This window comes from Zootoca vivipara, chromosome 1 (genome assembly GCF_965207765.1).
Source record: "Zootoca vivipara chromosome 1, rZooViv2.hap1.1, whole genome shotgun sequence".
Taxonomy (NCBI): domain Eukaryota; kingdom Metazoa; phylum Chordata; class Lepidosauria; order Squamata; family Lacertidae; genus Zootoca; species Zootoca vivipara.
Window position 1 is genome coordinate 19,270,977 of NC_142582.1, and position 14,014 is coordinate 19,284,990.

Sequence of the window (14,014 nt, forward strand, 5' to 3'; positions counted from 1 at the left end):
GGATTCTGAACACTGGATAATTTTGCATTCCATATGTGCTGCATTTCCTGTGCACACAGGGACTTAAGAGCAGTTTCAGACTTGCAGCTAGCCTGGCTTCCCTGCTTTCTGTCAGTTTAAGCCTGCCCTCTCCTGTTGTTAATTAGTTTTAAGAAGTTTGCAGTTTTGTACGCAATCACACAGAAGGCAAAGCCAACCAAAAAGGCAATGGGGGGGGGAAGAAATGAGTATAGTTTTACAAGACCCCTTCCCCACTCCCTATTTTATTTTTCCCCTCTGCATAGTGCCCCCAATTGCAAAGAGAGGTTCCTATGAGAAGGAGAGGTCCTGTATCTAATTTTTTTAACAACACCTGGCTATTTCCTGGCTTTTATAGAAGTTCTCTCTGTTGCTCATTTTTATTGCATGTGTATATTTGTGTATTTCTGTGTGTGTATATATAATTCAAAGTATTGGTGATGACTTCTAAAGCCCTAAATGGCCTTGGCCCTGTATACTCGAAGGACCCTCATTGTTCAGCCCGGACACTGAAGTCCACCTCCAAGGGCCTTCTGGCAGTTCCCTCAATGTGAGAAGTGATGCTAAAGGGAACCACATAGAGAGCCTTCTCAGTAGTGGCACCGCACCCTGTGGAATGTCCTCCCATCGGATCTCAAGGAGATGAGTTGACTATTTAACCATTAGAAGACATCTGAAGGCATTCCTGTATAGGGAAGCCTTTCAAAGTGTTTTTTTTTTAATGTTTTCAGATACGTTGGAAGCCACCTAGAGTGGCTGGGGCAACCCAGTCAGATGGGTGGGGTAAAAATAATAAAATTATTTTTATTAATTACTTAATTACCACTGTAAACTGCTTGTATTTGTATTTTAATATTTTGTTGGAAGCCAACCAGAGTGGCTGGGGAAACACAGCCAGATGAGCGGGGTATAAATAATATATTATTATTATTCCTTTGAATGGTTGCCTATGCCTTACAAATGGTATATAAATGTAATATTACCTATCAGGTTAATGGAGAAATGGGTTGCTTGCCATTGATTGGAAGGCAAACTTCTACTGTTGCTGTCAGCTTTTTCACACCTGCTCACGTCACTTGTGGCTCTTGAACACCTCTGATATATAATATCATAACAATGTTAACTATATGAAATTCTGAGCCAAAGATATCTATGCAATTGAAGAGGCCAGTGTAGCTCAGCTCTGTGCATTCATGAAGTGATGGAGCACATGAAACAGATGGTTCAGAACAGCCTGGAAACAAGTGTGCAAGTGTGCAAGTGTGTGTGTGAACAGTCATGGCCTTTGAAGACACTCGATCTCAGGACGCAAGAGAGAAACGTGCTAAGAGGAAGGCACGCTTGGCAAATCCACACCATGATCAACTCCCACCTGGAAACCAATATCTCCACTGTGGAAGGATGTGTGGATCCAGAATTGGCCTCCACAGTCACTTATGGACCCATTGTTAAAGCTGTGTTTATGGAAGACAATCTTACTCGGCTACAAGTGATCGCCAGAGAGAGAGAGTGTGTGTGTGTTTAAGAAAGAGAGAGGTGGAAGCACACATACACGTAAACTTCTCCATTTTAAAAAAAGGATCAGTATTGGACGCCACATAAAACGTAATGGCCCTCCAAATTATATACCGTTTATCACTGCTTTATTTGTGGATCTCATAATAATGTGTGTGTCATCATCCCCCAATGCTATGTAGTTTGCATTAACATTATTTATTGTGGATCACATAATGAACTCAATGCAGGCACTAGGCATAAATCAATATATTGGATAACCATCTCTTAAAAACTCTCTGGTTATTGTGGTTCCATATATTTTAATCTGTGCGCTTCTTACAAGAGCTTGATGCAGCCAGGTGCATGGCAAGATATGCTCATATTATCCGCAACTGTATAATTACTTATAACTTCGGAAATTCATTTTCTTTGCTCTAATGCTACGTTCTTCTAGGATCCTTGACTTTTTAGACGGTAGCTAGAAATATAAACTCTCAGAGATATAAATATATATCAGGGTTGTCATAGATCAGGTGAGAGAAACCTTTGGCTCTCCAGATGTTGCCTAACTCTACAGTTCTGTGGTTCCATAACTACAACTCCCATCTCCCCCGGCAAGCATGGGCAGCTGTGAGAGATGGTGGGGGGTGCAGTCCAACAGCATCTTCAGGGCATCATTTGGTCAATCCCTGGTAAGCACATACTCATTACCAACTTCAGTTGGTGTGCCAACCATGACTCCTCCTGAACAAAAATAGCCTTGCCAAAATGGTCCATACATTGGTATCTTCACAGTGATAGCACCCATCCTCTGGAATGCAGCCATCCCACAGGTAATCTGCGAGGCGGAGACAGTAATGGCCTTTCCAGAACCCTTTATTTTTATTTCGCTGTTTTGATCACTGCTGAGTTTAATTTGAAATATATAGTTTTTGCTTTGTCTCCCCCCCCTTATGTTTGCTTTGTCCTCTTCCTTACTTTATGTAAGGGATGTGGGTGGCACTGTGGTCTAAACCACTGAACCTCTTGGGCTTGCTGATCGAAAGGTCAGCAGTTCGAATCGGCATGACATGGTGAGCTCTTGTTGCTCCTGCCAACCCAGTTCTAAAGCACACCTCTGCGAGTAAATAAATAGGTACCGCTGCGGTGGGAAGCTAAACGGCGTCCCCATGTGCTCTGGCACTTGTCACAGTGTCCCTTTGCATGGGCAGGCGGAGTCCCCCAAACCCCAGGCGACCCCTGAGTGGAATAATGACTCGAGACAACTTGCTAATTGATAAGAAAATTGTGTACAGGTATATACACAGAGGGGAGTGAAAAAAGGATGCTAGACGAGATGCACCTTTGTCTTGATCCATTCTTATTTTTCAATTAAAAAAAATATGATACACACCAAACTGTGTAAATTGACAGCGGTGTAGCGAGCCGCTGCGACACCCGGGGCAGCAAATTGCCGTGCACCCAGGGGGCGTCGTCGCTACGCAATGACGCATGCGTCATTACATGGCGGGGTATCACCGCCGCCCCCACACCTCCAAAGCTGCACGCCTCCAGCTCCAAACTCCAGGTAAAAAGCCCGCTCCCGGTAAAAAGTCCGCTCGGCGCACCGCTCGGCTTGGGAGTCATGGGGGTGGGGGCGCCAAGTGGCACCCACCCACCCCAGAGTGGAACCCAGGGTGGACCACCCCCATCGCCCCCCCCATTGCTACGCCCCTGTATATGGATGCACACTCTGAGCTCTCTGCATTAAGCAAAGTGAAAGGATCTATTTGTTGCTGAAGGCTGTGTATACTCTCACAGACTATATAGGGGGGGGGGCAGACTTCTATTCTCATCAGAAGATGCATGCAACCAGTTCAATGGCTTGGCTGTCCAGTTCAATGACTAAGACCGTCCACGTTGGCTACATGTATGGGAGCCACACACATATTTTTTTCTTAAAGCACAGCAGGGGAAGAGATCTAACAATAGAAACCCAAAATGTTTAAGGCTACCTACAACCTAGAGTGAGAGAATGGCACTCAACTTTCAAACTCCAATTTTATAACGTAAAATTGGTATTCCAAAAAGAGCAGAGGTTAAATATATTGGCTTTTGCTCACTGCAGGCAGTTGGCAAGTTGACTTGCTAGGACCCTATTGGATTTTACCCATCAAAGGTGTCCAAAATCATTTGTCACACTTGAAAATCTTGATCGTAAATCTCTCTATGGAGTTTAACATTTTTACACCTGTGCATTTATCTTGTTATTTATCTTTTATTATCATGAACTTCTTTTTTAAAAAAGTTCAGGTCAGAATACTAGATTTCCAACCACCTGTGCCGCAAGAATAGACAAGCTACTTTAATGAAAGCGTTCCAATACTAAACGCACAGAAGTGATATATTGGCAGGCGATACAAGCATTCTTTTTAAAAAGCAATGTTGGCTTTTCAGTGAGGCAAAGCACAACTTGGACCAGCAAAGAGGATATGATTAAATAGTTTGTGCACACTAACTAGGACCCATAAAGTGCAACTTAATATGGCAGATGTCAGTATTTAAATCCTTTATCAAAGAAACATATAACTTGCTAACTGAAACGTGTAAAGTACATTTTCCTTACCCTGTCAATTAGAAGATTGCAAAACTCCTGTAGCAGGACAACAATTCTGTTGGCGAAGCAGTAGTATTTGGAATGGGTCCAGATCAGACAGATGGTATGGAAAAGGGGAGCAATGAGACGTTCAATATTGAAGAAGCTGGATTCTTCCAAGTAGGCAATATAGCATTTCAAAGGGCCCAGATACAAGCAAATATCTTGAGCTTCAGAAACCGCTGAAAATAGTTTAAAATACTTTCAACATCATCATTATTTTATAGCCCACTTATCAGTAGATCTCACTTTACATTTTAAGACATCATCCAGGTACATAAATATAGAATAAAAACAATTTTAACCATTTTTAAAGAGAAAAGAAAACTCAAGAACATAGATACACAATACTACACAGTATCAACAGATGTAACAATTATAATCACAATATAAAATTCTAAGCCAGGCATAGGCAAACTCGGCCCTCCACATGATCCCATCATCCCTGTCTAACAGGACCAGTGGTCAGGGATTATGGGAATTGTAGTCTCAAAAACATCTGCAGGGCTGAGTTTGCCTATGCCTATTCTAAGAGAGATTGGGATAGGGGAGATACAGAAACCCAAAGATGCACACACCTTATTAGACACAAATCAAGCTCTCAAAAACTTACCACCCCCACCCCCACCCCCGGCAACTATTTTAACAGTCTCTCACTTTCATCAACCACTCACACGACCGTTACAACTTCAGCAGGGTTTACTTTTGCTCCTTACACACAACAGCCGGTGATCATCAAACACACCAATTGCAACAACAGTCAAAACAGCAGTCAACAACCAATAACAATCAAACTCACCGCACTCCAATACACCCAGTCCACCCCTACTGAACAGATCTCTCCTGCCACTCCTCACCTGCTCTCCTCTCCCAGCTCAGCATCACAGCTGAAGCTAGTTCCTATCATCTACTTCTAGCAGTAAGTTTGTCCAGGGAATGGGCGGGGGGGAATCACTTCCACCTGTGTGAGCCTTTGCTAGATTCTCAAGCCCTTCTACAAAGAGAAGCTTGCCAGATCCAACCCAAATCAGTGTGCACCACGGTTGTCATCATCCTGTTACTGTTTGAGGTAGTGTGCTAAACTAAACACATATATTGCCTGATTAATCAAAGCAAAATTAATAGTAATATTCCCATCAGATGTCAAGGAGATAAGTAACTCAAGAAGACAACTGTAGGCAGCCCTGTACTGTATAGGGAAGTTTCTAATGTTTTATTATGTTTTTCTATACGCTGGAAGCCACCCAGAGTGGCTGGGGCAACCCATTCAGATGGGCAGGGTACAAATGATGATGATGTAGTAACCTCAGTGGCTCGGAGTACTTCTGACCAGCTTTGATTGGTAAGGTGGCTATGGCCATTTCTGGACTGGGATAACTTGACAACTGTAGTCCACGAGCCAGCAGAGTCAGAGCAAATCTATTGGGTGCCTGGGGTGGTGTGTTTGCCCAGCGCCAGGGGCCAGCCGAGGCAGGACGCTCCATGGGGCCTCCAAGAAGTCAGCCTTGCCTCCTCCCACTCAGCCGCTCTACAGCTGAGGCGGAGGCAGCGGGCGGACCGTTTGGGCAGGGTGGAGCTTGCACGCGTCCAAGCCACTGTGTCCCTCCCAGGAGAGACACGTGGCTCGGGTGCACTGCAGGCCCCACGGTGAGTGCCACCCAGCATTTTGTCACCGCCCCTCAGAAGTGACACCCAGGACGGCCCCCCACCACCACCGCACCCCCTTCCTCCGCCCCTGCAAGCTAGTAAACCTCCAGATGGGATAACTGCAATGCACTCTTTGTCCTTGAGAGGCTGTCCTTGAGGCTTAGTCCAGAAGATGCAACTGGTATAAAATGTGGCGGCTCAGCTGCTCCCTGGAGCAGCACATCGCCAACATGTTAGTCCACTCACTGTTGAAAGAATTGCACTCGCTGCTAATCTGCTAACAAGCTAAGGTCAAAGTGCTGGTTTTGATGTTCAGCACTGTACAACTTTTGACCTGGAAGATTGCCTCGTGCCTTACGTAAGGTAAGGGTAAAGGACCCCTGGATGGTTAAGTCCAGTCAAAGGCGACAATGGGGTTGTGGTGCTCATCTCGCTTTCAGGCCGAGGGAGCCAGCGTTTGTCCACAGACAGCATTCTGGGTCATGTGGCCAGCATGACTATACCGCTTCTGGGACAACGGAACACCGTGACGGAAGCCAGAGCGCATGGAAACACCGTTTACCTTCCCCCTACAGCCAGTGTTGGAGCTTCATGCTCTGGCACAGGGGGGTGGAGAGAAGGCGGGGGCGGGGCCTGGTGTGCATCCTGGGGGCGGGGCACATGTCCTGGGGGCGTGGCATGCCAAGCATGGTGCCCAGAACGGGGGGGCAGCCGTGATGGCACCCCACCGGGATCGCGCTGTCAGGGGCGATGTGCTTCCCCCGCACTCCTCTTCCTCCGCCAGTGGCTATAGCAGTGCCTATTTATCTACTTGCACTGGCATGCTTTCGAACTGCTAGGTTGGCAGGAGCTGGGACAAAGCAACAGGAGCTCACCCTGTTGTGGGGATTCAAACCGCCAACCTGATCAGCAAGCCCAAGAGGCTCAGTGGTGTATACCACAGCACCACTCGCATCCCAGGTGGTCTGCAGGCAAGGGAGATGCAGATACCATCTTACTAGGGCACCTATCCCACACATTATAGGAATTGGGCCTTAAGTGTTGTGGCTCCCACCCTTTGGAATTCCCTTCCCTTTCATTTTTAAGGTGCCCTCCAAGTAGGTTAGAGATAGTTAAGAGATTTACATGCATATAAAGCCTCATACCTTCTTCAACTTTTAAGGTGAGCTGATTAAAGCCAGGATAATAGCTGCTTCTTTTCCTGTTTAGAATCTCTGTTACTTTGTGAACCTTTGGGTTTTGCAGCTGCAGAGAAAGAGAGCAGATAACACTCAGAATAAATCATTACTGCTCTGCTTAATTCCTTTCATAAGGAACATCTGGATATTTCAGAACCATAGAACACAGCTGCTTCAAGTTCCTCTCTGAAGCTTCCCTGGCCCAACACTGTGTTGAAGTTACTTAAATTCTCAGAGCAAGTACTGGCTGATTCACTTTTCTTTTTGAAGGGTTGCTGGGGAGCTGGATCCATAGCAGCTGGGATATTCCTTTTTTATAAGACAAAGGTCCAAGCAGGGTGAGATCCAGTTTTGATGTAATGTAATAATGGGATGGGTGAAATTAAAGAGTCCTCCTGAAAACCATTTGTCTCTTTATACCAGGGTTTCCCATCTTGGGTCTCCAGCTGCTTTTGAACTACAGCTCCCATCATCCCTGACCATTGGTCCTTCTAGCTAGGGATGATGGTAGTCCAAAAACAGCTGGAGACTCTTCTTTTCCTGTCTCTGTGGCTGTGATGTCCTTGGTGATCTGGGCGCTGTTGGGCAGCTGAATACGCGTGAGTACTGCATCCATCTGCCTCCCTCGCACCAACCCCCTCCATGTGGCCCCGGGCACTGGCAACCTATGCTATGTTACTGAGAGGAGACAACATCTGAGCAGTCTGACTTGGTCAACGGCAGCTTCCTACTTACCATACCATGTACATGCCTGAAGTTACCAATTGGTTTCAGTGTTTTAACATCTCCTGCTACATCTGTCTTACCTGTTCATAAATTCCCAGCAGATTTTCCATTTGCTGCTGCCAAAATTGAATTTCTGCAGAAGGCCCGGGGTTTTCTCCCTGTAAAATCAGCTGAGCTGAATCCAATCTTAGCACATCAGATATGAGATGAGTCCACTGAACTACCATGGTTTCAACTGTATACAGCAAAGCTGTTTCTGTGTAATGTGCCCTATGGTTTAAAAAAGAAAGAAAGAATGGGAAGGAAGGAAGGAATAGAAATTCAACACTGATCCTGGAAACGTGTAGCCATTTAATTTTATCTTCTATTATTTATACTCAGTGACAGTTCAGATTTCATTCCTCCGGTTTCATGGGCATGAAAGTGAAACTTTGTATTGACCATTAACAGGGTAAATGCACACAAAAGAAATTAATAAATTAGATAGACAGAGCCTTAATCTTATATCCACTTACCAATTGAACTTAATAGGACTTATGAGTGGGCATGTATAGCCAGCAAGCAAGACATGTATAGGATTGCTCTATAAACTGCACTTCTCACTTATTGCATCTTAAAGTTAAGGTAAAGGGGGCCCTAACCATCAGGTCCAGTCGTGTCCGACTCTGGGGTTGTGGCGCTCATCTCGCTCTATAGGCCGAGGGAGCCGGCGTTTGTCCGCAGACAGCTTCCGGGTCATGTGGCCAGCATGACAAAGCTGCTTCTGGCGAATCAGAGCAGCGCACGGAAACTCCGTTTACCTTCCCGCCGGAGTGGTCCCTATTTATCTACTTGCATTTTGACATGCTTTCGAACTGCTAGGTGGGCAGGAGCTGGGACCGTGCAACGGGAGCTCATCCCGTTGTAGGGATTCGAACCGCCGACCTTCTGATCAGCAAGCCCTAGACTGTGTGGTTTAACCCACAGCGCCACCTGGGTCCCTCCCACTTATTGCATCTTAAAAGTGTGCCATTATGGTTTGAATTGCTCAAAGCAAGCCAAAGCCTAGGGCTGGGTGTAGCATTGGAATGCAACTGCCATCCAAAGACACTGCAATACTTTCAAAGGCATGAGCCTAAAGGCATGCATGGATCTGAATGCATTTCAATTGAATGTTCAATTGCATTTGGCCCCAACCAGTCATGCATAAGTACAAGTGACTAGAATTGAATTGAGACCAATGTTGTGCCATTCTGAGGATCCTTTTTTTTAATGGCTCACTGCTGAAGGACATGAATTGGACTAATAAAACCCAATAACCCAAGAATATGGAATAATATGAGTAAGTAATCTGGCCTCACTGCAAGACAGAGAGTTGATAGCTATGTACAGAAATAGTATGGAGTTCACATGGAAGCAACAACAATGCATTGAAGCATGTGTGGGGAGATTGTGGGGCCTATACCTCGGCCCAGTATACCTGAAGTAGCGTCTCCACCCCCAACGTTCACCCCGGACACTGAGGTCCAGCTCTGAGGGCCTTCTGGTGGTTCCCTCACTGCGAGAAGAGAGGTTACAGGGAACCAGACAGAGGGCCTTCTCGGTAGTGGCACCCATCCTATGAAACACCCTCCCATCAGATGTCAAGGAAATAAACAACTATCTGACTTTTAGAAGACATCTGAAGGCAGCCCTGTTTAGGGAAGCTTTTAAATGTTTAATGTTTTATCGCTTTATTGATGATGATGATGATGATATGTTGGGAGCCACCCAGAGCGGGTGGGGTATAAATAATAAATTGTTGTTGTTGTATCCCAGCAACAACTCAGATGCTGACCATTCTCACAGGCAGCAACCATGTGAAGATTCTCCCTCACTAGGGGAAGTCCTACATAGGAACCTCTGCAGGATCACTTAACACAGCTGCCCAAATTCCAGCTGTTAGGGAGACAGGACTAAAATGTGTATTACTGATATGGTTGTGGAGCTAGCCACCATGACCCCACAACCCCCTCAACATGTGCTTTCAATATATGAAGACTATGGCAGTGTACACACTATACCTTTTAAAGCCCATTTAAAACACATTCTTTCCCTCAAAGAATTCTGGGCACTAGTAGTTTACCCCTCACTGAGTTACAATGCCCAGCGACCCTTAACACAACTACAGCACCCAGAATTCTTTGAGGGAAAGGATGCGCTTCGAAAGTATGTTAAGGGTACATATGCAGCCTAAATGAGAACCCAACGCGAATACTTACATTGCCACGTCATCAAAATTTTCTGTCAGTGTGGGGAGGGGTAGGAATGTTCTCCTTGCTACGTGCCCTTGCAGAACGTACACTGTGTTTTTGAGCATCTCAACGTGCTTCCTTGCATCCTCCAGCACAACTCTGGGCCAGCCGCAGAAATTTTCCGGGTTGGAAAGAATGACCAACAAAACCTATCAACAAGTATAGAAGTAAAAATGTATGAGGTGTGGTCAGGGCCAGATTTAGGTTTGATGAGGCCCTAAGCTACGGAAGGTAATGGGGCCCTTCATATGTCCAGCTGTCCTTTGTCAACAACAAATTGTTGCTGTTTTGTGTGTGTGTTGAATATATCGGGTCCTCCCTCAAAGACCCCTCAAAGGGTTGCGGTGAGACACCCTGTGTTGTGGGTGGGTAAGATTGGTCAGCCACAACACCCGATTGGTAGGTCCCTCGATGTTGGGTTCAATCTGGCCAATGGGGCACAGTCCAAACGGACCGAGGGACCTATATATGTCTATGCACGTGTCCCAGAGCTTCCTCTTTCGGTGCGTGCATTCGGAACAGTAACAGTGTGTCCTCTGTGCAACCGAGAAAGAGAGCAATTTATCTTCGACGGGTCATCCTGGTGATCTTTTTCCTTTATTCCCCTCTCTTCCCCTTGATTCTCCCAATAGTTGTTATTCCCTTCTGGTTAATTCCCTTCCTTTCCTTGCCTTTCCCTTCCCCCTAGAGGGGCTTTCGCCCCACGGGGCTTCGGCCCCTTTAGCACTCCCAGTTCGTGGAGCATCAGATTTGCCACAGCCTGTTAATTGTCAGGTTTCGTGCAGCCGCTTTTCCTTCTTGGTCCCAGCTGCAGCCTTGGGGCTTAAAAAATTTATTGGGCAGCCGATCGCTTTGGGTTTCGCTGAGAGTTCCCTCTCCGAGCGAATTGCTTTTGCTATTCTTCTGCTTAAGGGCTGGTGGGGGATTTCCCAGGGCCGGTAACCCAACCACCACACACTTTTTACACAATCGCCATTTTACCTTCTTTCGAGTAGGAGCCTACACAACACAAAACACTGTTGCTGTATGTAGGTTTTATTTTATTTGTTTTTTATCTTATATTTTGTAAATGTACATCCAGGTGTTTTTTTCCTTTTAATTTTTTGGGGGGCCCAAGAGAGTGGGACCCTAAGCTATAGCTTGTTTAGCTTATACCTAATTCTGGCACTGGGTGTGGTCAGAAACATGGAAGAGATGTTTTCAGTGATGCGAAGTCCTACCAAATAATGTGCTGCTGTGGTTTTTGTTTTTCCATAAGAGAAAGATAACTGCAAACCATTTCCTCCTTCAGCTTTCTTTCTTTTTGCAAATAAGCATTAAATTTGCTGAGCCACTTAATCAAACAAATCTCATTTTAACTATTCAGCAAAATATTTGCTAGCTGATGACATATATTTGCAGGTATAGCTAATTTTGGCAAGGTAGCTGGAAAGATGAGATGGCCCTCTCAGCATTCTTTATAATGAGCTCCTCTTATTTCACCAAAGACACCTCGAAAGAATTTAAGGAGCATTAAGTAGATAATGTAAGTTTCAGTGGACCCAATAGTTAGCCACTCACCTTCCTAGCCTGCTACCCAATTAAATGCAGGTATATGGAACATAGAAACACAGGGAAACAAAACTCATGTTGAAATTTTTGAATATAATCAGTGGCATTCAGTCACATCTTTGAGATTACCTGGCTGATGAGAATGGGAACTTGGTCAAGAAGTCGAGATGAGACCTCTCCCAATTCTGTCTCCTGCTTGTAGCCAAACTGGGATACTTTGGTTACTGTCCTTTTCCGCAAAACATAGAGAAGCTTTGTTTTCCAAGAAATGGGTGTCTGGGGGACAAATAAAATAAGAAGCACCAGCCCTTAAAACTATTTAAAACATTCTTTATACATTTAAGAAAGCTGCATTTTGCACTGTTAAGTCTGCCCCTTGTGTCATAAACATGAGAAAGTGGAGCAAGCTATCCGAAGCTGGGGAAACCCAGATGATGATGGTGATGATTTCTCAGAGTTGTGCAGAGATGTACAGAGTATCAGATGAATTATGGGGATCTTACTGCAGCAGGATTAACACAAACACTAACTTGATTTAATAACCCCCCAACAAATAGCAGAAATAATGTGTATGCATTGTTCATGCACAACAATTTGGTATAAGAAAGTAGGAATACACAAATGGACATTCCCCAGTCCCCCGTTTTGATGTATTTAGTTGGTGGATTAATACATACATTTGTTTAAAGCTACATATCGGTCTCATCAGCTTTTTTATGTCAGTATATTTTCTTGAAAACAACTCCTATGACCACCATAGTCTTTCAGATCAATGGAACAGGAATGTGTTTGCTCGCTCAGACATGTGCATAGGCAGAGGGCCTTCTTGGTAGTGGCGCCCTCCCTGTGGAACACCTTTCCCATCAGATGTCAAGGAGATAAGTAACTATACAACTTTTAGATATCTGAAGGCAGCCCTGTAAAGGGAAGTCTTTAATGTTTGGTGTCTTATTATGCTTTTATATTTGTTGGAAGCTGCCCAAAGTGGCTGGGGTAACACAGTGAGATGGGGTATTATCATCATCATCATCATTATTAGATACACACCCTTTGTGTATAGCAGCACAGTAAAGGAAACTATTTACCTTCATACTGAGATATGAAAAATGTTATAAAATAGCAGCACAATCCTAACCATGTCTACTCAGAAGTAATTCAATGGGACTTACTCCTCAGTAAGTGGAGTTAGAATTCCAGCATGATTCTCTAGGGCCCAAATTCATTTTTTCAGTGTTTGGCACCATGTCATTCACCTTTCTGCAGTTCAGTTAGGGCATCAGAATCACACACACACACACGTTTGGAAATGAATCTTCATAATATTTCTTCTCTATATCCTGGCCAACATTTCAGCAAAAAGCTCACTTTATTCTTGAGAGCTACCTAATAATAACTACCACATACCACCACAAAGCACACTGAATGAATTATTCCTATCCTCCTCTCCAAGCTTCGCACATCTGGAAACTACAGCACCACCACTTTCTTTAATAAATGACTGGCCCATCCTTAGCTCCCCAAACCCACAGGTCTTTCCACTTCTGAACACGCCAACATTTTATGTATTTTGCTCCTACCTGCCCATCACTTGCATACAGATTGCCCCCAGGGCTGGTGAAAAGGACCAGTGAATGATGTTGACCTTCATCCAAGAAATCCAATAGAAGTCTTTGGTTCTCCTCTGTCGAGACAAAGCGATTCCACTTTTCAGCCTTCAGCTTAAAGGATGTGAAAGCCTGCTCCTTGATGTGACCGATGCGCTCATCCTTGGTCAAAGTAGAATTCAAGTTGATGGGAAGGTTTAGAGCAGTGTTGGGGAAGGAATCAGAGCTGCTGTGTGCTGCCGATCCCAACATGCTGGACCTTTCTAGCCGACGGCTGTGGCTAAGAGGAGAAGGAAACATTGTACAATGGATGCGCAGAGAGGAATCGTTCTCTCTCTGCAGGACAAATCCAAAAAGCCGGCACATCAGTAGCTTCCATGACGAGGTCTACCGGTAAGGGTTAAAAATGCCATGCTGTTCTCAGAGGCTTCCAGATAGCAAAAGCAAGCAAATGGGTGCAATAGCTTTCAAACTCCTAAAAAACCAAGAACGGTCCTCCTTTGCTCACCTATGTAGTGTCACCTATTCCAAGAAAAGCACAGCAGTAAATGGATCTTTTTTGTGTGTGAGAGAGAGTGACAGCTGAAAAGTGAAAGGCCTCTTGGTAACTGCAACCTGAGCAAAACAGCCGCCTTGGGTTGCACTGTTTCTTTTATAAGTATCGTGTCATTTGTTCATGAAAACAATGGAGAGGCCTTCTGCTCGCCAATGGGTAATTATTGCAGGATCCTCCTGCAAACAGAAAGCCAGGACCATGTTGAATCCATTGCTCAGAGAACTCAATAAAAGTTTGAAAAACCATCCTGTAATTAGGTGAAATGGATGCACAATGCAGCAGCTAGACTGGTGACTGGGAGCAGACGCCGAGACCACATAACACTGGTC

At 44.9% G+C, this 14,014-nt stretch overlaps 1 protein-coding gene across 1 annotated transcript in view; it reads right to left on the reverse strand.

The window, feature by feature from the left end:
• LOC118083835 (dynein axonemal heavy chain 11-like) overlaps positions 1-13,404 on the reverse strand; it is a 236,863-nt gene extending 223,459 nt beyond the window's left edge. The window contains exons 1-6 of the mRNA XM_060272909.2: positions 13,103-13,404; positions 11,655-11,801; positions 9,942-10,123; positions 7,782-7,971; positions 6,943-7,042; positions 4,121-4,332 (exon numbers count right to left, since the gene is read on the reverse strand). Coding sequence (XP_060128892.2) covers positions 4,121-4,332; positions 6,943-7,042; positions 7,782-7,971; positions 9,942-10,123; positions 11,655-11,801; positions 13,103-13,381 — 1,110 coding nt within the window. The 5' untranslated portion in view covers positions 13,382-13,404. The remainder of the gene's footprint in view (positions 1-4,120; positions 4,333-6,942; positions 7,043-7,781; positions 7,972-9,941; positions 10,124-11,654; positions 11,802-13,102) is intronic.
• Between the last annotated feature and the right edge of the window lie 610 nt (positions 13,405-14,014).